This window comes from Pleurodeles waltl, chromosome 6 (assembly GCF_031143425.1).
Source record: "Pleurodeles waltl isolate 20211129_DDA chromosome 6, aPleWal1.hap1.20221129, whole genome shotgun sequence".
Classification (NCBI taxonomy): domain Eukaryota; kingdom Metazoa; phylum Chordata; class Amphibia; order Caudata; family Salamandridae; genus Pleurodeles; species Pleurodeles waltl.
The window spans coordinates 216,179,158-216,201,411 of NC_090445.1; the positions used below are offsets into that span (position 1 = coordinate 216,179,158).

General features: G+C 46.2%; 1 protein-coding gene across 2 annotated transcripts in view; it reads right to left on the reverse strand.

Moving 5' to 3' along the window:
* ITGA2B (integrin subunit alpha 2b) overlaps nucleotides 1–22,254 on the reverse strand; it is a 327,605-nt gene that overhangs the window by 251,699 nt on the left and 53,652 nt on the right. For both annotated transcript variants that reach the window (XM_069237913.1, XM_069237914.1), the window contains exons 2-4: nucleotides 14,256–14,386; nucleotides 7,043–7,140; nucleotides 183–348 (exon numbers count right to left, since the gene is read on the reverse strand). In XM_069237913.1, the coding sequence (XP_069094014.1) occupies nucleotides 183–348; nucleotides 7,043–7,140; nucleotides 14,256–14,386 (395 nt within the window). The remainder of the gene's footprint in view (nucleotides 1–182; nucleotides 349–7,042; nucleotides 7,141–14,255; nucleotides 14,387–22,254) is intronic.

Here is a 22,254-nt window from a genome sequence, read left to right on the forward strand (position 1 = left end):
TCTAACGCCAAAGTATAAATATGGAGTTAGTTTTGCGTCGGAATTGCGTCAAAAAAAACGACGCAATTCCGGCGCAAACGGAGTATAAATATGCCCCTAAATAAATTGTAGCCTGTTTTGAAAGTTACATATGCAGCATGTGTCGCTCCTCGTAAGGCATGGCGCGCGTTATTGACACCTACTGTAGTAGATGTTGGCGTAGAAGTCCTCCGTCTTGACGTCACGGCAGGGAGAATATTCGACGAAGGACTTCAGGTCATCGGTGGCGACGTAGCAGGCACCCACTGGTGTCCTTCCAGACTCCTTCCCGTCATCTCGAACGTTCCAGTGCTGGTACGGAGCACAGGCCTGAACACCAAAGAGGGTAAAACAGTGTTGAATCACGTCTGCTTAGGTCTGTTGGCTGCTACTCGGCCCTGTTCTTATTGGCAGGGGTAAATCTCTACATTCAGGTCTACAACCTAGCTTGGGTACAAGTTTACAACTTTTAGAATTAGCAAATGTTTATTAAAGGACGTCTGAAAACCTAAAACGGGTACAAGTTTCCAGGTAACATTTTGTGAATTTCACTTTCGCATGATAACCATGTCTACATTTGCTCATACGAAAAAATATTTGCAAAAAGCGAGTGAAAATACTCCTACTGACTTTCTGTTTTTCCTCAACTAGGCGAAACCTCTTCCCCTGCACGCACATTAATTTTGGAAGTGTTCTCTTCCGCTTACCAGGCTGGAACGGGATATACTCCTGTCCTTGGCAGGATTAAATATTTTTGGGTGGAAAGAGGTCGGTTGTAGACACGAACTGCTGTTACAGCGCACCATAAGCTACATTTGAGATGTTTCTGCCTTGCTGAGGCCGCCAGCCCTACAACACCGGCTTCCCACCTGGATAGTCACTTTTATGAGCGCAAACCACATTTGTGAATTGTGCAGTGTGCAAATAGCGCTGTGAATCAGTCCTACTATCTTAGCTCAGTGCTCCACAAACCACACAAGCCTTTCAGTGTTTCAGGCTCCCTCCGAAGCAGTAGCTAAGGTGAGGTGGGTCATGTATGGCTGTGCCAGCCCATGTCAATGTTTACCTCCCCCCCCTCAAAAAAAAATAACTTTGGATGTTGGCAGCGATTACAGTGAAGGGATTCAGTTAAATGGACTGCAGTTGTGTTTTGAATAAATACAGAAATGAAAGCACGCAAATCCTGCTGAGTTCCCTTGCAGGAAAAGAAGTGTAAATGTGAAGATACATTGTGTTTACATCTCGGTAATACTATAGTCATAAGAACAAAATTAGTGTAGTACAGCAGTTAAATTATAATCAAGACTCCTTCATTTGACTACACGTTTGATCTTCGGCACTGTACCGCATAATTTATGCCATAAAACATTTGGCAGTGCTTAGAAATAGGCTACCAATTGCCATTAACATAACTGAAAATCTACATTATGTGTTGTCACTTTCAGTAAGTGGGGATTGTATGGTTACTGTTTTTCCAGCAGCCATTCTTCTTGTCCAGGTATAAAGCACACCGATGAGCAGTGGGGAAAGCAAACAGCGCCTCTCAGTAGGGCAGCTATAATGTTTCAAAGGGACATTACCAGCACATCCCAGCTGTCTTATTTTAACTTAAATGGGGCATATGCAGGACTTTCAAGCAGGGACACTACACTTGTAATGGGGTAGCACCTGTATTTCTCAGAAGAGACTCTAAGGCAATTCCTCAGCACCTCTTTTCCTTTTGTGGTTGCAAAGCCTTTATAAGCACGTTTTGAAAGGGATGACATACCTTTAATAACACAGTACCACCACTAGTTGGCAGCCACAGCAGAGCGGGTACAACTAAATGGGCATCACCTTCAGGATAAGGAATTGCATGATCTATTTTACATTGTCAAAAGGATTGCACTGCTATGCCGGATATCTAGAGCCTCGTTGAGACCCTGGCTGGTGACTGCCATGACACCCATTCCTCAGAAGAAGGATTAGCAGTGAGCTTTAGAGATTCCTGCTATGCATGGCGTGAATCTATGTGCGGTCAATGGATCTGCAGGTGTGGCGCTTCCACTGAGAGCACTGAACTTTGCTGAGCAATCACTCTGTTTTTTGCTCCCACTCGTCAAAGTAGTTTGTCCTGCAAGAACATACTCTCAAAACAGGAATTTATTCTTACAGAACAAACTAACAGTGGACCCATGTGCGGCCACCGTGTGATTTCGCAGCCCAGGATCACAACATGGCTCTCACGGTGGTCCTGAGTATGGAAAAAAGGGACAGCTGGACATCCCTAAATAGGGTAGGGCAGCACTTACTGCGACCTGACGGCCCAGAGGCTGACGGGCTGTCAGGTCAGGTTGACAAAGGCAGAGCCATCTGAAAAACACTGGAGTTGCTCCTCTTTAAATTGAGTGGGGGGAGGCCCAATTAGTTTGACGAAACAGTATAGCCACCATTTTATGATGAGCACTCTGTTCTGCCAAACTCTAAATGAGCATCCTAGTCATATTGGCCCTAAATGATCTTTCCCACTCCTGATGACTAAGTGGCTGACAATACCAAACCCACCTGCCTTACTGAGGCAACGCCCAACCAAGAAATTATCCACATTTTGTTTTTTAGGATCATAATTTCATTCACATTTCCGAGTCAGAGCCAAGAAAAAGTCACTTGCGTCTTACATTTTATTAATTCTACATCAGTTCTAGAGCATTTTGAGTGGGATTGGCTGGTTGCAAAACATAGCTTAGTGGGTTACTATGCCTGCTGCAGGAACCTTCGTATTGTTATTGAACTCATAGACCTGTTCAGAAGATTAAGATGCCTTCTGCTGAGATATGCACATAATCTTACCTTCAGGAGTTTGAATCTCAACTGACCTGGAATAAGGTACCACCTCCCATTTCTCAGAAGGGCTGGAGCTCCGGCTATCACATAACTGTGTTCATTTGTGCCTGACGATGAAGATCCTTCCCATGATGTATGTGCCTGTGTGAACTCCTCTTCTGATGAGTCTACATTCCTGCCACTGTCAGATGTTTGGCTCTGTGTTGATTTGCACGGCTTCGGCTGTCTTCCTCTGGCATGAGAGGCCAGAGTGTTGGTTAAGAGACGGTGGGTTGTGGGGGGGGTTCCACGTACTGCAAGGTTGAGCAGTAGGTATATTACATATACTAATTTTTGAGTATTTTTTAAATCCACTCACGTGGGCGATATTGGTGGTGATTTTGGTAGTGCAGGGAGATAGTGAAGAACCTTCCATATTTAAGCCTGTAAAGAATATTTTTAATGTATAAAGAAATACGGATTTTTGCATCCACATGTCTTATAAGATACATTTCAGTAATGAGAGGAATAGAACTGCTCTGCGTTTTAAAAACGTGTTTTTTTAAAGTTTAATTTTCAAACAAGAGCTTCTTTTAATGAGTCTGTGGAGTCAAGAAATTTCAAATCATTTTTTAACAAAAAAATAGAAAGTTGCCTGTTAAATCAGTGAATTTCGAAGGTACACAGGATCTTTTCTCCATTCTGGACAGGGACATTGCACTGATTCTCGTTGCAATCACCGCCTTTGGCCATCAGGCATTAATTCATCAATTGGTACCATTATCTGAGATATTAGAGGCCTCTCCAAGGTTGGTCCTACAGGTCAAACATTTAAAATAACTTTTAAGAATAAGACCTCTTCTGGATTTCTTAAGATGCATGGAGTTCCAAAGCGGGACAGCTTTTAGTTTATGTTTATGCTCACACATGACGTGAGATCTTGACATCTCATTGTGTAATACATAATACATGAAGTCATCTAGCTATATACCATGTGGCTTTCACAAAGAGGGAAAGGATGACCTGGTGACCAAGACTTTAATTTATTCGGTCATAGATGAATGACCGTATGTGGTATTGAGCTTAGGTTGAGTGCATGTTCTGTTTTCATTTAACTCTGAGGCCAATATTTAAGAAAAAGTGGTGCATCAGCTCTGATGTGCCACTTTTTCTGCACCCCCATACTGGCACTTAACGACACCATGGTTGCACTGTATTTAAAAAACAGCGCACTATGGCGGTCGTTAGAACAATAGCGTCAACATTTTTTACGCTATTGGTGCGCCTTGCTACACTAGCGTCAAAAATGTTGACGCTACTGTAGCAAAGTGCTAGGCGGTCCATTGATTTTAATGGGTGCGTCATTTTAACGCTTGCTCTGAGCAGGCGTTAAAAAGGACAGAAAAAATGGCACAGTGAAATCTGTTAAATTTCACTGCCCCATTTTTTGGGGCCTCCTAGCGCCAGAATGCCCCCTTGCATACACTATGCCTGGCGCAGGTATAATGTGGAGCAAGGGTTTACAAAGGGACGCAATGTAAGCATTGCATCACTTTGTGATTATGGCACAGGAGAAAAGTCACATTAACGCCACATTTGCATACAAAAATGACACAAATGTGGCGCAAGGTGGTGCTAGGGGCTTCTTAAATATGCCCCTGAGTGTCTTGGGGGAAGATTAACAGTATTCTGTGATACTGAGGCAGTTGAAAAAGGTACAGGAAAGAAAGATGAAAAATTGGCCTGGTGGTGGCGTCTATACACATGTGCAGCTATTGCTTATATTGCAATGTGGTTTTTCCTTCGACATCTTTGGCTTGAGTATCTACCAAATATCTGTCAAAATGTTAACGTTACATTCAATGAGACTACTTCTGTTTAAACACATGTGCTCTGAAACCCATTTAAGTAACTATATGGGCACCTTGTACGGCATTAAATATATATGAAATCTAAGGTAGTGGTTATCTGTTTTTCAAGGGTTATGTGGTGAAAGCTATGACATTCCCAACATTATAGGATATGGAGGAGCTGCTATTAAACCAAAAGATATTAACTCATGATGCTGAGAGATGGAGAGATGCAAAGGTGAATACTCTTTCTTGACTGGCCATGAAGAAACTAGAGTGCGATCCGCTGCTTCTACTGTATGGGGTATCCCTTTGATTCTCTCTGGAATTTGATTATTCTCCATTTGACTTCCACATGTACTCTTAGTAGTCCTCTATGTATCAGGACTGGGGTGAGAATAGTTGTATTTTGAAATTTTAATAGTGTCTAGGAGAGGATAAAACATGAAGTTGCTGGAACGTGATAAACCTGAGGCAAGGGACTTTCTTTTACACTCTTCTGTTTCCCTTTCTTTAAGGACGAGTGTACCCATTTCCTGGATTCTTTCTTGGGCGAGTCGGGCAATTCCCTATAAGGTGACATTTAATTCCAAAATACAAGCAAAGACCCACCTTGCATCAATTTTCCTTTTCTTCCTCAGAAAGAGGCCCCTGAGCATCTCGTAATTTCTTATGCTCTCCTTCATATTCCCAAGTACATTAGGAAGACATTGTTCAAAAAGATGTTCTTCGATAAGATTTGGGATTTGAGTGACCAGTTTGAATAGCCAGTGATAATAAAATAAGAAAAGGTCTTTGGTGTAGTTACATGACATAGCTAATCCTTCAGCTCCTCTTTCAGACCTTTGGCAAAAAGGGAAAACTGAGTTGAGAAAAACCAGTCAGTTTCTCTCGTATGGGCCTTAAATTTAATAATACAGGTTTGAAGATACATTGCCCCTTGAGAAATCTCCAGCAATTCATCCTGTGCAGAATACTCTTGGGGCAGATGTAGGAAGGTTTCCTTTTGCAAGTTGCAAATTGCGAGTCCCAGTGACTCGCAATTTGCAACTTGCAAAAGGAAATGCAGAAAGGTGTCTCAGACACCTTCTGCGACTCGCTATGGGGTCGCAAAGACCCACCTCATAAATATTTATTTAAAATAGCTGCAAATAGAAAAAATACCGAAACCTTTTTGTTTCGGTTTTCTTCCCACTGCCTGCTCTGAAAAAATATTTTTGTGAGCATTCACAAAGGGGAAGGGGTCCCATGCGGACCCCTTCCCTTTTGCGAATGAGTTACCATCCACTTCAAGTGGATGGTAACTGCGAGTTGGTTAGCGACCGCTTTCGCGGTCACAAATCAACTCTACATCGTGATGCAGTCGCAAATAGGAAGGGAACACCCCTTCCTATTTGCGAGTCGGAATCACATTTTGCGAGTTGGTACCGACTCACAAAATGTGATTCTGCATCGCGGAAGGCCTTTTGTGCCTCGCAAACGGCGTTTTTCGCCGCTTGCGAGTCGCAAAAGGCTTACTACATCTGGCCCTTGGTCTTGTCTTTCAAACACGGCTTTAAAGGTATATAAGAAAGCAGTCTAATTAGCCAAAGGAGCGCTTCCTTGTGACATCAATGGAGTAGCTCAAGCCAAATCTCTCTCATATGTTTGTATGACTGACTACGAATTCCACTGTAGCATGATCAGAAGCATGTATATGTGACTTAAACATTAAATGGATCACACAAAAATAGAGCAGTTCCTTACAATTTGCATGATTTCCATCCAATTTATGCTCAGCTAGTCCGCATAAGGGTGGATCCAATGAACCTTGTTTGTGCATTGCCAAGGATTGGCACAAATGTAATTTCTGTCAAGTGTTGAACCTGGCCAGGGTAAGATATCACTTCAGCAAGAATATCTTGTATTTGGTACATTTGGTCGCACTTAGGACTGTCATGTTGCATGCTGCAACCTGTTAAATTCAGAGATTTTTGGTGACCCATGAAGGTCTTCTTAGCAACTAGAAAATACCTGCTGCTTTCCTTTCTCACACCAGACACCAGTTTTGGAAATCTGGGTGAAAAGAGGGAAGCAACATCAGAAAACGCCAGTGCCCCAAAGGGAAAAACTAGAGATAGAAAAAAACTCTGGGCATCAGGTAAGGTGTCAGGCAACAGCAGCCAGCAGATGGAAGAGCAGCGAAATAAAAGGAGCTCGGAATGGAAGAGAGGACTGGAACAAACTTTAAATCCTGGAAGCGAGTAACCTGCCAACACATGACCCAGTTCCTCCTTTTACAGGTCATGCACTTTTCAAGCATGTCCTGTGCACTATTTCATCTGCCGCATCATTTCCAGATGTCCATATTGTAAACTGTTACCAATACCTACCACGACCTTATTTTTCCAGGCCTTGACTGAGGCTCCCATCCACTGGTGGGATTTGTAGACTTCCATTATCATGAAGCTCTGGTTTACCGTTTGATCACCTGGGGGGGACATAAAGAAACTTGAGTTTTTAAGTTTTTCATGTGATCAAGCTAAGTACTATTAAAGCTTGTTATTTACAGCACGTAGAAATGTCAGACATCCGTAAGAAGTGCTAAATAGAAAATATTAATCTTGTGATAATCTGAACTAAGATGCAACATACAGTCATCAAGAGCAGCCAAATCATTAGACCTCCAGCAGTCACGAAAGTCTTACCCAGCAAATACCCTTACCACTCATAAACATAACCATGAAAAAATCTTGAAATTCAACACAAAAGAACAGCACAGATTCACATTAGCCACTAAGGCCCATATTTATACTTTTTTAGTGCCGCATGTGCGTCATTTTTTAATGCAAAAACGGCGCAAACTTGCAAAATACAATTGTATTTTGTACGTTTGTGCCACTTTTGCGTCAAAAAATGACGCAAATGCGGTGCTAAAAAAGTATAAATACGGGCCTAAATGCTTAAACAGCTAGCACCTAACTCTCACTCATTAGTAAAACTGCATCCTTACTCATCCTAGTAATCACCATCACCAAACCCTAACACAACACTAAGGTCCATATTTATGGGCTTTTCTGTGCAGGGCAGCACAGCAAGTCACCCTGCTGCACTGACCTGCATCACAAGAATGTGCCATATTTATCCTGTACGATGCATTTCTGTCCTTTCCCTCTACACTGGTGCTCTTCTGGCAGCCTAGTGCCATCACCAGCACCTCTGGACCATGGTGCAAGGATGTCTGCGTTGCATGCAGGATTGTTTTTGTGCAGGAATGGTCACCTTCCTGCACAAAAACAATTCTGAGAGGCCTTTTCCTCTTTCTATAAAACGAGGAGAAATAAACATATTTCTCCTCTCCTGGGTAGGAGTATCTTTTTGGTGCACTTCTAGATTTACAAGAATTTATAATCCTGGGAGTGCACCAAAAAGATGCGTCAAAATCCATGAATGTTGCGTGGGAACACTCACGCAACACCCATGGAAATGCCTCCCTGGCGCAGAGTAATGCAACACAGCAATTTAAGTTATGTTACATTACTCGAGATTTATGAAGCCACAAAGGGCCACACAAGGTGGCCTTGCGTGGCTTCATAAATGTCACTATAGGTTTAAGTCTCCCTAGCACAACACTGCGTGGTGCCAGAGCGACCCAAACCAGGGCATAAATATGGCTCTTAATCTGGAATCTAACCTTGCACTGAACTCTACATCCTGAACATTAACTGCTACCCATCCATAATCACAATCAAACTCACAAACAATGCTCAACCAACCCTACACGCAACTCAATCCTCAACCACCACTCAAACATAAACCTGTTTAAGTTACTACTCTCACTAGGACCTTTCTAAGTATCAACCATTCTCACCTACCCTCACAAAACAACCACTCTAACCCGAGTATTAATCTGTACCTCGGTTTATCCAAATTCTCATTTAAATCTAACTTTTCACTCAATATTACCGTTGACGGTTCTTAACATCCCTGTCAGTCCTACATCCAACCTCACATTCAATATTAAATTTCATGACCTCACTTTACTCTATCTACCCAGCCAAACATCAAATCACTCACCAAAGTTTAAATGCCTCTCTTTTTAGACCCCCTTAAAATAGAAAATTCCAATGTAGGTCTAAACCTAAGTAAAACCAATGTCCATTTAAAAATTTAAAGTTAATGCTCAACATCACTATTAAACGTGGCTGTTTTCCCTCATGTGGGGTTGAAAAGCTTGGGGTGGCCTTAGCATGCGGGAATTATGGACTTTGAAAGAAAGATGGTGGTCTATTGGGCCTAATTTTCAGACACTCTCTAATTTTCAGGTCAAAACATGATGCCATTTAAATTGTTGACCGTAGTACAATCTGCGAATTATGCAGCTGATACTGACTGAGGTGGCAAGTGTGGTAAATCCATATTTATGTGAAAAATGTCATAGCAGCAGAATCACATGCCTCTAGAGATCCTATGTTTAGAATAGTTAACTACAGGGAGTGCAGAATTATTAGGCAAATGAGTATTTTGACCACATCATCCTCTTCATGCATGTTGTCTTACTCCAGGCTGTATAGGCTCGAAAGCCTACTACCAATTAAGCATATTAGGTGATGTGCATCTCTGTAATGAGAAGGGGTGTGGTCTAATGACATCAACACCCTATATCAGGTGTGCATAATTATTAGGCAACTTCCTTTCCTTTGGCAAAATGGGTCAAAAGAAGGACTTGACAGGCTCAGAAAAGTCAAAAATAGAGAGATATCTTGCAGAGGGATGCAGCACTCTTAAAATTGCAAAGCTTCTGAAGCGTGATCATCGAACAATCAAGCGTTTCATTCAAAATAGTCAACAGGGTCGCCAGAAGCGTGTGGAAAAACCAAGGCGCAAAATAACTGCCCATGAACTGAGAAAAGTCAAGCGTGCAGCTGCCACGATGCCACTTGCCACCAGTTTGGCCATATTTCAGAGCTGCAACATCACTGGAGTGCCCAAAAGCACAAGGTGTGCAATACTCAGAGACATGGCCAAGGTAAGAAAGGCTGAAAGACGACCACCACTGAACAAGACACACAAGCTGAAACGTCAAGACTGGGCCAAGAAATATCTCAAGACTGATTTTTCTAAGGTTTTATGGACTGATGAAATGAGAGTGAGTCTTGATGGGCCAGATGGATGGGCCCGTGGCTGGATTGGTAAAGGGCAGAGAGCTCCAGTCCGACTCAGACGCCAGCAAGGTGGAGGTGGAGTACTGGTTTGGGCTGGTATCATCAAAGATGAGCTTGTGGGGCCTTTTTGGGTTGAGGATGGAGTCAAGCTCAACTCCCAGTCCTACTGCCAGTTCCTGGAAGACACCTTCTTCAAGCAGTGGTACAGGAAGAAGTCTGCATCCTTCAAGAAAAACATGATTTTCATGCAGGACAATGCTCCATCACACGCGTCCAAGTACTCCACAGCGTGGCTGGCAAGAAAGGGTATAAAAGAAGGAAATCTAATGACATGGCCTCCTTGTTCACCTGATCTGAACCCCATTGAGAACCTGTGGTCCATCATCAAATGTGAGATTTACAAGGAGGGAAAACAGTACACCTCTCTGAACAGTGTCTGGGAGGCTGTGGTTGCTGCTGCACGCAATGTTGATGGTGAACAGATCAAAACACTGACAGAATCCATGGATGGCAGGCTTTTGAGTGTCCTTGCAAAGAAAGGTGGCTATATTGGTCACTGATTTGTTTTTGTTTTGTTTTTGAATGTCAGAAATGTATATTAGTGAATGTTGAGATGTTATATTGGTTTCACTGGTAATAATAAATAATTGAAATGGGTATATATTTGATTTTTGTTAAGTTGCCTAATAATTATGCACAGTAATAGTCACCTGCACACACAGATATCCCCCTAACATAGCTAAAACTAAAAACAAACTAAAAACTACTTCCAAAAATATTCAGCTTTGATATTTATGAGTTTTTTGGGTTCATTGAGAACATGGTTGTTGTTCAATAATAAAATTAATCCTCAAAAATACAACTTGCCTAATAATTCTGCACTCCCTGTATACCTTTACAAGGGACACAGCTATTCTAGTGATTAGCTCTACCATGCCTTCTTTACAAATATGTATACTGTTCATTTTTTATCTTCACCGTTCATCACTTTGTGGTCATTCCATTAATTTCTATTTTGTCTCTGGCGCTCTTGAGGTTGCAAGTTTAATGGCATGTTTTTTATTACCATGAACTTCTTAACATGTACACAGTGATAAAACTTAGTTGGGGGTGTTTTATTCTTTAGCATCCAGCAGGATTCTATAAGACTAGTTTTGGAGTGGTTGTTTCATGCTGCTAAACCACTATTAGTTCTTCTCATTCCATTAGTTTAGATATCGTTCGACCAGTGTGTCAGTATGTATCAAGAAAACTAGTTCTTGCGACTAGTACTTATCACCGGGGTGGGATACTGACAGTAACTTACACTCTTACTTTCCACTAGTGCCCATCACCGGCTGTCAGCACAGCTGCAATTTTTACTCTCTTAGTTAAGCAATAACACCTACTGCTAGCCCTCTTCCCAAGTTCCATTCTTTCTCTCAGAGTTTTACCTTGGTTCTCTGTATTTGGATTCACATCCTCAATATTTGGAGCAGCGGCTGGATGACTAGTTGTGTTCAAGAGGCACGGCTTTTAAATGCAGAGTCCAATTCACAAAGCTGAATTTGTGAAACGTAAGTTTACGACCCAGTTTTACCTTTTTTGGGGCTGCCAGGAACTCATAAAGGGATTCTTAGCAGCGTAAATTGCTGCACAAATGTGGATTCCTCCATCACGACAGTGTAGAAATGTACACTCGCAAATTCCACTCAAGGTGTGGGAAATGGAGGTTCCAATGAATGGTTTGCCTTGGAAAATTTGGGAACGCCCACAAATAAGTGAGGTTGTGTGGTATTTCCATACTTCTGACCGACCTCTTCCTACACTTGAAATGTTGGCAGATTTACTCCAGCCAAGGACTGTTGTAACTTCCTTTCCACGATGGGAAAGGAGACAGCTCATCCTCATGTTTGGTGGGAGCATACGGTTAGGGCTTTCTCCTTTGGGAAAAATGTTTTCCCCACAGAAAAAAGTTTATGTCGCGTTCTTTGCTATTGGGAACTCTGCATGAGGCAACAGGACCGCTACAGAAAGTCACATGACATTCCCATAAGTGGCTGTAGTGATGGAGCTTTACTGGCATACTTCAGGGAATGTTTGTGAATAGGATGAAAAACAGAAAAGTACGCTCGGGCGGAGACATAAAACTGCGTCATAGCGCTTTTTTTTCCTTCTCCCCACCCCTTCCGTGTTTCTGCTTCCCCCACCCGCCTCTTTCTTCCATTCCGTCCCCGTTTCTTCCGCTCCTCCCACCCACCCCAGTCTCTGTTTATTCTTCCCTCACGATACTGACAGAAAGTAGAAATAAAAGCGCTATGAAGTGGCTAGCGCTGGCCGCTTCATTGATCTTGTTTTAACCATCCTGTTATCCACTGTCAAACGTCCCCGCTCCCCATCCCCGCCCATATGCGAGACCTATTGCCTTTGGTAATGCTTGTTTGATAAACTGTTGGGACACGCAGTATTTAATCAGCTTCCCTGTTTTGTAGAATTTTGGAATTTTCCAACTCAGGCAGGATTTCGTGCTGGTTGCGGCACTGAAGCGCAATAACAGCAGTATTAGAATACTTTTGTCAGCATGCTGATCACGATAATCACGATATCCCAGCTCCCATGATTCTATTGGTTCTGTCAGCTCGTTGGATGCTGTTGACCACCAGGTGTCGGATCCCATCAAGGGTTTCGTAATCCGGGGCACTGCTCTGAAACGGGTTCAGAGCTAAGCCGGCTGTATAGGTGGAACTGCGCCCCTCACCTGCCCGAAATGAACATCTTGCCATGTGGAGCACCTCAGGGGTCGGTGCTTTCACCTCTGTTATTCAGTCCGCACAGGTTACCACTTGCCCATCTGATTCAGTCTTTCGGCCTAGCGTCCCTTATGTATGCGGCTGAGACGCAGACATAATTTGTTGCTAACGGTGATCCTAGTACAAGTGCCTCAAATGTGCATACATGAATTGCAAGTGTGAAATGCTAGAAGTCAGGAAATCTTCTGAAATTAAATGGGGAAATGACATAAAAGTTGTTTTCTCTTCTGGAAGACGTCACTCTGGAAACGCTGGACCCAGAACTGTTCCCTGTTCACAGGGTAAAAAACTCTGGCCCAAGATAATATTCATGCTTCACAATGGATGATCAAACCAAATAAAATCTGTGGTAAAGATTGGTCTCTTCTAACTGAGGCGCTGAAACTGATTATTTATCTTTTCATCCATCAGCTGAGACTTCATGTTAGGAATGCGTTTGTGTCTACCAGGCTGGACTATTACATCTGGGTCTGGCTGCAAAATCACTGAACAATTTTCAACGGTCCAAAATGCGAGGGCGAGACTCATTCTCAAAATTAAGAAATATGAATCTATCTCTCCTTTGATAGCTAAATTGCACTGGCTTCCAGTTAATCAAAGGGAGATATTTAAATCCTTTGCCTGGTGCACAAAGTGCTTTATGATAGGAAGGCTATTCCTTCATCAGGTTTATTTGTTTGTGCCGACAGTTTGAGGTTTGAGAAAGCCAACTTCCTCAGTGTGCCCCGATTGCCAAGAGTTACCTTGGGTGGGCGAGCTCATTCAGCGGGGTTGGCCAGGCTGTGGAATAATCCCACTGTACAACTGCAAGAGGAACCTCTGCTGTTTGCTTAGAAAGGTTCCTAAAACCTGGCTATTTCCTGTTCACAGGTTTACTGTCTGTAAATATAAGGTCCTCGGCATTGTGGATCAGTCATAATTAGCGCCGAGGTCCCTATGTGGTTATGCATGCGCTTAGTGATTAAATAAAGAAAAAACACTTAATGGTTGGCTGGAGATACTATACATGTCCATATAGTGTATCTTTCCTTTGCCTGTAATTGTAGTGATTTGTAGTTACAACATGTTTTATAAGTAAACGCACAGCTGTTAAGCTATTATTCTGGTGTGTGTTTACTGAGACAAGGACCATGCTTTATCCCTAGGTTTAGTCCATGAAACCCTAAAATAGTTCTCTGATGGGTGACTACCGCCACCTGTCTGTGTAACATGCCAGTATCACAATGAGCAGAACAGCGCATCTGTTTTGCTTGACTCTGCCCACCCTTGACAATTACACGGCTGGAGAAGAGGTTTGTGGGGTATGTACATTAACCATACATGACAGGGACACATGGAAGGGAACAGTGTCCTGCGGTAGCTCATGGTAGCGGGCCACTCATTTCTTAACTGGTGGATAAAACCTACACACATATGATCACAAAGGCCCTCTTCTCTGCAGGCTTCCTGTGTGAGTCCTACAAGCTGAATGTGAAAATGGAAGTGGGTGAGTGGGTGACTAGACATACAGTAGGGGAAGGAAGTAGTGTGTTCAGCCTCACATCAAGCAACTTGAAGTTAGTAACGTACAGCAAACTTGGGGCATTGAAGAATGTGTTTGCTTGTGACAACTCTGCCAGTGCTGTTTCTGAACTAGTCGCAGCAGGACTCACCTGTCTGATCAAATTCTATGGCAGTGCAGGCAGTTCCATTGAGCTGCCAGGGGCAGAGGTACACTGTCCCTGCCTCACTCACTCCTGGCTGCGAAGTGTTCATCTTCGGCGCTCCAACCAAAATGTTCATCCTAAGGTGGCAGAGAAGACTGAGCATTACACAAACATGGTGATGGACACCCACCCTGCTGCTTGTTCGTATGTCCCATGACCCAGGCTTTTGACTCAGTACTTACCACACCCAAATTACCTGCTGCTTGCATTTTGCTACAATTCATCTGTGTGTCCCTCCACCCAACCATCACCACCACCAAGTTGGTAATTGCTAAGTGTAGTAGCAGAAAGGTCGGAAAAGTGAAACATGGAACGGGAATGCTTGGGGATTGTTCTATATCAAAGGGTGCACAGCTTTCAAATGTAGATACTCTAATTTGTGGCTATATGACTTTGTTCTTGTAGCGTTTCTGTTGTGCCACAGAAGCCTCTTTGTGTTTGAAGAACTGAAGGCAGGTCCACTTGCACCCTCATCAGGATGCTTCCCCCTTTCTAAACTCAGCAATTCCCTTCCCACACGCCCACATGGCCAGATGATCTGGCACGGAAGGGGGGTGTCTTTAGCCCCACTGATCACACGGATGACTGTTGGAGGAAGACACCAGACCCTGTATGTTTCTGGCTGTGGTAATTAAACATTTTGGTGGTCATTACAACCCTGGCGGTCAGTGATAAAACGGCGGTAAGACCGCCAACAGGCCGGCGGTAAAAATTTAGCAATTACGACCATGGCGGAAACCGCCAACATAGACAGCCACTTTAACACTCCGACCGCCACGGCGGTACAAACAAACAGCGCGGCGGTCACCGCCAACAGACAGGTGGAGGACAAAGTATCGCCCACAGTATCACAACAGGCCAATCCGCCACCTTTTCCGGGGCGGATTCACCATGGATAAAAACACGGCGGAAACAGGATTCCGAAGGGACAGCGCTCACCTCTACACACCCCACGAGAAACTAGGACACCATGGAGCCGGAACTCCAAATTCTCCCTGCGATAGTCTTCCTGCTCCTCTACCAGGAGCACGAACGCCGGCGGCGAAGACCACGGTGAGTACTGCACCTACGACACAGGGAACGGGGGAGGGAAAAAACAGACACACACACACGCAACACCCCCACCCCCACCCCCACCCTCACCCACCACAACACACACTAATCCATATTGTTACATCACAGTTATACTCCCCAAACGCCCGGAAGAATGCGAAGACAAAAGAAAATGAGTGTAACCATTGTAATCTATTAAAATCAAGTAGGCAAAAATATATATATATACACCATTAACAAAATATACACCAAGCATAGTAGTCCAGGTAGTGCTCCAATTAAGTCAGTGGAACACTGGGCCCACACAGTATGGGCGAGGCCCACACAAGATCCCCGACCGTGACGGAGAGAACACTGCAGGGGCATCAGAGAGCAAGAAAACAGGCACCTCAGGGGGAGGGAAAGGGGGGGCACCTCAGCCAGTTGAGTGCACAATGCCAAATCCACGAGGGGGCCACATGCCCACTGTTCAATACTGGGGAGTGCAAAGCCACAGTCTCTCAAGTCTCTACAGTGGGTGGGTTGCCCACTGTTCAATCCTGGGGAGTGCAAAGTCACAGTCTCTCAAGTCTATACAGTGGGTGGGTTGCCCACTGTTCAATCCTGGGGAGTTCAATGCCACAGTCTCTCAAGTCTCTACAGTGGGTGGGTTGCCCACTGTTCTATCCTGGGGAGTGCAAAGCCACAGTCTCTCAAGTCTTTACAGTGGGTGGGTTGCCCACTGCTATATCCTGGGGAGTGCAAAGCCACAGTCTCTCAAGTGGATGACAGTCTCCACTGGTTCTGGAGGGGGCATGGTGCCCAGAGTGCTTCATCCTACTAAGGACAGAGGTAGTGGATGGATCTCTCCACTGGTTCTGGATGGGGCATGGTGCCCAGAATGCTTCATCCTGCTAAGGACAGAGGTAGTGGATGGATCTCTCCACTGGTTCTGGAGGGGGCATGGTGCCCAGAGTGCTTCATTCTGCCCGTGACAGACTCAGAAGCGTCAGTGCCCTTGGCGCTCATGGGCCAGCGTTGCTTGAGACAGCGGTGCCCTGTTCAGCGGTGCTTGAGACGGCGGTGCCCTGTTCAGCGGTGCTTGAGACGGCGGTGCCCTGTTCAGCGGTGCTTGAGACGGCGGTGCCCTGTTCAGCGGTGCTTGAGACGGCGGTGGCCTGTTCAGCGGTTCTTGAGACGGCGGTGGCCTGTTCAGTGGTGCTTGAGACGGCGGTGCCCTGTTCAGCGGTGCTTGGAGCAGCGGGCTTCTTTGCAATGACTCAGCTGCTGGCAGTCCTTCATGGCCCAGCGGAGCTTGTGCTGGCGGTCCTCTCTAGCCCAGCAGGGCTTGTGCTGGTGGTCATTCATGGACCAGCGGGGCTTGTGCTGGCGGTCCTCTCTCTCCCAGCGGGGATGACGGCTGTGACATCCTGGGCAGCTGGGCTGGTGCTGGCGGTGGCCTCCTGGGCAGCAGGGCTTGTGCTGGCGGTCCTCTCTAGCCCCGCGGGGCTTGTGCTGGCGGTCCTCTCTAGCCCAGCGGGGCTTGTGCTGGCAGTCCTCTCTGTCCCAGTGGGGATGACGGCGGTGGCCTCCTGGGCAGCTGGGCTGGTGCTGGCGGTGGCCTCCTGGGCAGCTGGACTGGTGCTGGCGGTGGCCTCCTGGGCAGCAGGGCTGGTGGTGGTGGCCCCCTGGGCAGCTGGGCTGGTGCTGGCGGTGGCCTCCTGGGCAGCTGGTGCTGGCGGTGGCCTCCTGGGCAGCAGGGCTGGTGGCGGTGGCCTCCTGGGCAGCAGGGCTGGTGCTGGCGGTGGCCTCCTGGGCAGCTGGCCTGGTGCTGGCAGTGGCCTCCTGGGCAGCGGGGATGATGGTGGTCTTCTCCGCCGTGCTGCTCTTCCCAGACTTGCTGAGTTTCTAGTGCCCCTTCCCCACCTTGGAAGGTGTCACAGCTGACTCCACACTCCCACCTGTACCCCTGGGAGCGGCTTTGGTGGCTGGAGTCTTTCCCCTCTTCCGCCGGGCACTGGCCAACTTCTGATGCTTGACAGGTGGGGGACTGTCTGTGCTGTGGCTCCGTGCCACAAAGGCTGCCCTGGTGGCCGGTGCACTCCAGATTCCGGTGACTACAGGCACCACTGGTCTCAGAGATGTTGTGGCTGAGGTGCTAGTTCGGGACCTAGGAGGCAGATGGGGTGGGGGAGGTTTGGGAAAGACATCAAGGTTGGACAGGAAAAGTTTCTTGGAGACACTGGGACGGGTAGCTGGAGGGGGTTTGGGAATGGAGGAAGAGGTTGTGATTGTAGGAAGTGTTCGTTTGCTGACTTTGGGTGAAGGTGCATGCGCTGGAGGCTGTCGTGAGGTGGATGGCTGTTGGGTGGGTGTGTGCCTGCGTTTGTGTATCTTGTGGGGGTCCTCACAGACACACTGGGAGAGGACACAGGGGACGTGTGAATGGCAGTGGGGGTGGTGACTGCACGTGAGCGGGGTGTGGTGGTGGGTGTGCTGGTGATGGTAGTAGTGGCTGCAGCGTCATCATCAACGACGTGACCACGCTACACTGGACCAACCACGACTGTATCCATACTTCCATCTCAACAACCCACTCAACACACCCGCCTACAGAAAATGGAACCAGATATCAGAGGACCAACTCACCAGCACCCTCAGCCACTCCCCATCCCGACACAAGAGACGCCAACACCTCAGCCCACAACCTCCACAAATAGATCACCAACTGCACCAACACCCTAGCCCCTCCCTGGAGGACTACAGGGAAACACTCCTTCAAGAAAGCCACTTGGTTCACCCCCGCACTCCAGGAATCAAAGCGTTCATGCAGGAGGCTGGAGAACTCCACCACCCCTTAACACCAAAGAGCTCTACAACGTTATCAAAGAATTCATCAAACCACCAACCAAGACCACAGAGATCCCTCCATTGCAGGATCTCTGCGTCAGACTGGCCAACTTCTTCCACCGGAAGATCCAAGACATCTACGATAGTTTCAGACCCCAAGACTCTCCGAGCCCACCAACAACATACCTGCCAGGTCCAGTCGAACCCCCACGACTCCTGCACGACTGGACTCCCCTCACGACGAATGATACCCACTCCATCACGAGTAGCATCTACTCGGGAGCCACGAGTGACCCCGGCCCACACTACGTCTTCAACGAGGCCAGTGCCTCAATCGCGCCCCAAAACTCTAAAAGACCATCAACTGCGCCCTAGAGTCAGCAACCTACCCCGAAGACTGGAAGCATGCTTAGATTCCCCCACTTCTGAAAAAACCCACAGCTGACCCGACGGACCTCAAGAATTACCACCCCATCTCACTGCTATCCTTCCCAGCTAAAGTCACAGAGAAGGCAATCAACATTCAGCTACTCCAACACATCGAGGACAACAACATCCTGGGTGTCTCCCAATCAGGATTCAGAACCAACCAGAGTACCGACAACACCCTACTTGCAGCTATAGATGACATCCGCTCCCTCAGTGATCACGGATAAACAGCAGCCCTCATCCTACTGAATCTCTCAGCTGCCTTCGACACAGTGTCCCACCATACACTATGCGTCAGACTCCATGCGGCAGGCATACACGGCAAGGCCCTTCGATGGATACACTCCTTCCTGACAGGCAGAACACAGAAAGTCAAGCTCCTGCCACACTTATCAGAACCCACTGCATCAGCTGTGGAGTACCCCAAGGATCATCATTGAGCCCCACGCGGTTCAGCGTCTACATGATCCCACTCGCCCCCATCGTCAGGAACTATGGCATGAGCATCGTCTCCTATGCTGATGACACCCAGCTCATCCTCTCCCTGACTGAGAACCCCTCAACAGCCATGAAGAATTTCAGAGATGGGATGGAAGCAGTCACCACCTGGATGAGGGAGAGCTGCCTACAGCTGAACTCAGAGAAAACCTAGATCCTTATCTTGGGACCCTCCCCATCATCTTGGGACGACTCTTGGTGGCCCTCTACACTCGGCAGGTCCCCCACTCCTAAAGACCACGCAAGACACCTCAGAATCACCCTCGACACAATGCTCACCATGACCATGCAGGTCAACTCCGTCGCCTCCACCTGCTTCTACACCCTCCGACTCCTCCGAAAGATCTTCAGATGGATACCAACTGACTGCCGGAAAACCATGACACACGCCCTAATAACAAGCAGACTTGACTACGGCAATGCCCTCTATGCTGGAACCTCCAAGAAGAACATGAACAAGCTGCAACAAATTAATAACGCCACCACCAGACTCGTCCTAGACATTCCCCACCGAGAACACATCACAGAACATCTGAAGAACCTCCACTGGCTCACCGTCGAAAAGAGGATCAACTTCAAATTCCTTCTATACGCCTCCAGAGCCTTCCACGACAGTGGACCCATCTACCTCAACCACCTCATCACCTGGTACTGCCCTTCCAGACCACTCTGCGCATCCCAGCAGTCACTTGACAAAGTACCCCGCATAAAGAAGTCCTCAGCTGGAGGAAGATAATTCTCATACCTGACAGCTAACAGTTGGAACACCTTACCACCGCACCTCAGACAGTCGCCATCGCTGCCTCAGTTCAAGAAGGACCTCAAGAACTGGCTCTTTAACTGATCTCTGAGGACCCCCCTCTAGCACCTTGAGACCCTAAGGGTGAGTAGTATGCTCCAGAAAGGATTGATTAATTGATTTATTGATTGAACGCTTCTGGTGGATGCCTGCAGAGACACTCAATGCTTTGGGGCACAGGTGCTGCAGGACAATGCTTCTGACCTTTAGAGAAAGACACTGTGTGACACACATTGAAGGACCCCAGGCCCATCCTCGGAACCTGGCATATTGAGCCATCAGTAAGAAACCTCAAGATGGTAGCAGGAGCATACTGGGGGTTGACAGTTCCTGCCAGAGATTGTCAAACCTATAGCCAAACACCACAAAGTGGATAAAGCTGTGCAGTGCTGTTCCAGGTCCTGGAGCTACCTAAGCAGGTGGAGCTGGCGCAGTGGGCAGATATTTTCCTCAGGCAGATTAAACATGCCCAAGGCCATGTCAGATCAAAACTAGCATAGAGAGACAATTCAGGTTTCCTTGGCATGGGAGTGTTAGGATGAACCCGGATCTGGTTTCACCAAGTGCATTCACCAATCTTGGAACTAGGCTGCTTTTGTGCAGAAGAAGAGGTGGGTATACGGACCTGGCACAGCACCTAAACTCGCGTGTGTGTTTTCATTATGGGGTGAGGGGAGTGACTTGAATTCGGTCTTTATACACAGGAGCCTAGTAGTTACAGGCCCATCTCTAGGTTACTTTTCCAGCTAAGCTACTGAAGAAAGCTTTGAATACAAAACTCATGGCATTCGTTGCCAATCATGGCTTGCTGGACTGTAGTAAATATGGGTTTAGATTTGCACATATCATGGAGACAGTACTGGTAGCAGCCAACGTTTCAACGTCTGTATGTCTCAAATAGGCAGCTTGATGAAGTCTAATTGTTTGAAGCTTAATTCCAGAAAAACTGAGGTCCTTCCTTTGGGCTCAGGCATCTCATATTGGTCACCAAGCTGGTGGCCTCAGGAAATGGGGACACTTTCTTCGCCAGTTCAGAAAGTGTAGAACCTAGGAATTGTCTTTGACAATTAACTCAATTTTGAAGATCAGGTTAATGCCCTTGTGTCATCAGTTTTCTTCACTTTAAAAATAATTAAGAAAATCTGCCCTTTCATACCCACAGACCTTCAGAAATTAGTGGTTACCTCTCTTGCCCTGTCCAGACTGGATTATGGGAATACCCTATATATGGGCCTCCAAGAAAGACTTCTTCATAAACTTCAGATGCAACAGAATGCAGCTGCCTGACTTTTGTCAGGAGTCTCAAAATATCAATCTGTGTCTCAAATCTTGATTAAGCTGTACTGGGTTCCTGTAATAAAGAGGACAGAGTTTAAAGCCCTTTGTATAGCCTTTAAGGCCCAGAACAACATTGGCCCAGGCTACCCCCAGGTCAGACTCATTTGGTATGTTCTATCAAGAAAACTAAGATCCTCAGTAGCCACGTGTCTAGTGCTACCAAACATCAAACGAGCATTGTGGTGAGGCAAAAGCTTTCTGTTGAGGATGGCAAAGCTATGGAACTCCCTCCCCTTGGCCCAAAAGAACTGCTCAGACCTTTTGTCCTTCAGGAAATCTCTTTAAACCTGGCTCTTTAGTTACTGAGTAGCATTGTTCCAAGACACACCCAGGCATTTGAGCACTGTATAAAATTAAAATCAAATCAAACTGCAGTCCTTCAAACCAGTCACTGTTGTGACTTGTCACTGTCCCTTTCTCTTTATTCAGTATGAAGCAGTGTGTAAGTTGTGGGGGTGGTTGCAGCACTCTTTTGGGGACAATGATTTATCTTTTATCACTAGAGTTTGGCATAGAATAATAGAGAGAGGCAGAAAAAGGAGAAGGAAAGAACAGAAAGATTTGAAAACAGAGTGAAAGTGTTAAAGAAAGGATGAGAAAGTACACGTAAGAGGCAGATAAGGAGAAAGGAAGTGTCAGATTTACAAAGATGTCACACAGCACACGGTACCAACCACAGTTGCTGCACTGCGCTGCGCTGTGTTGCATAAAAGCAAGAGAGCAGGCTAGCAGCATATCTATTAAGTATGGCGCTCGCAGCACCATATCTACCAAGATATGGTGCTGTTCTGCTAGCTCCCTTGTGCTGGCATACAAGGAGGCTGCCTAGTGCCATGCACACACCTTTGCACCTTTGTGAAAGGTTGTCCATGTGATGTCTAGTAGAGGTTTGGTACTGGAAGGGTCCCCTTCCAGTACAAAATACTATTCCTAGACAAACTGTACAACTTTTACCACTTTGAACATATGCTATACAGTGCAGCATACATGAAAAGTAAG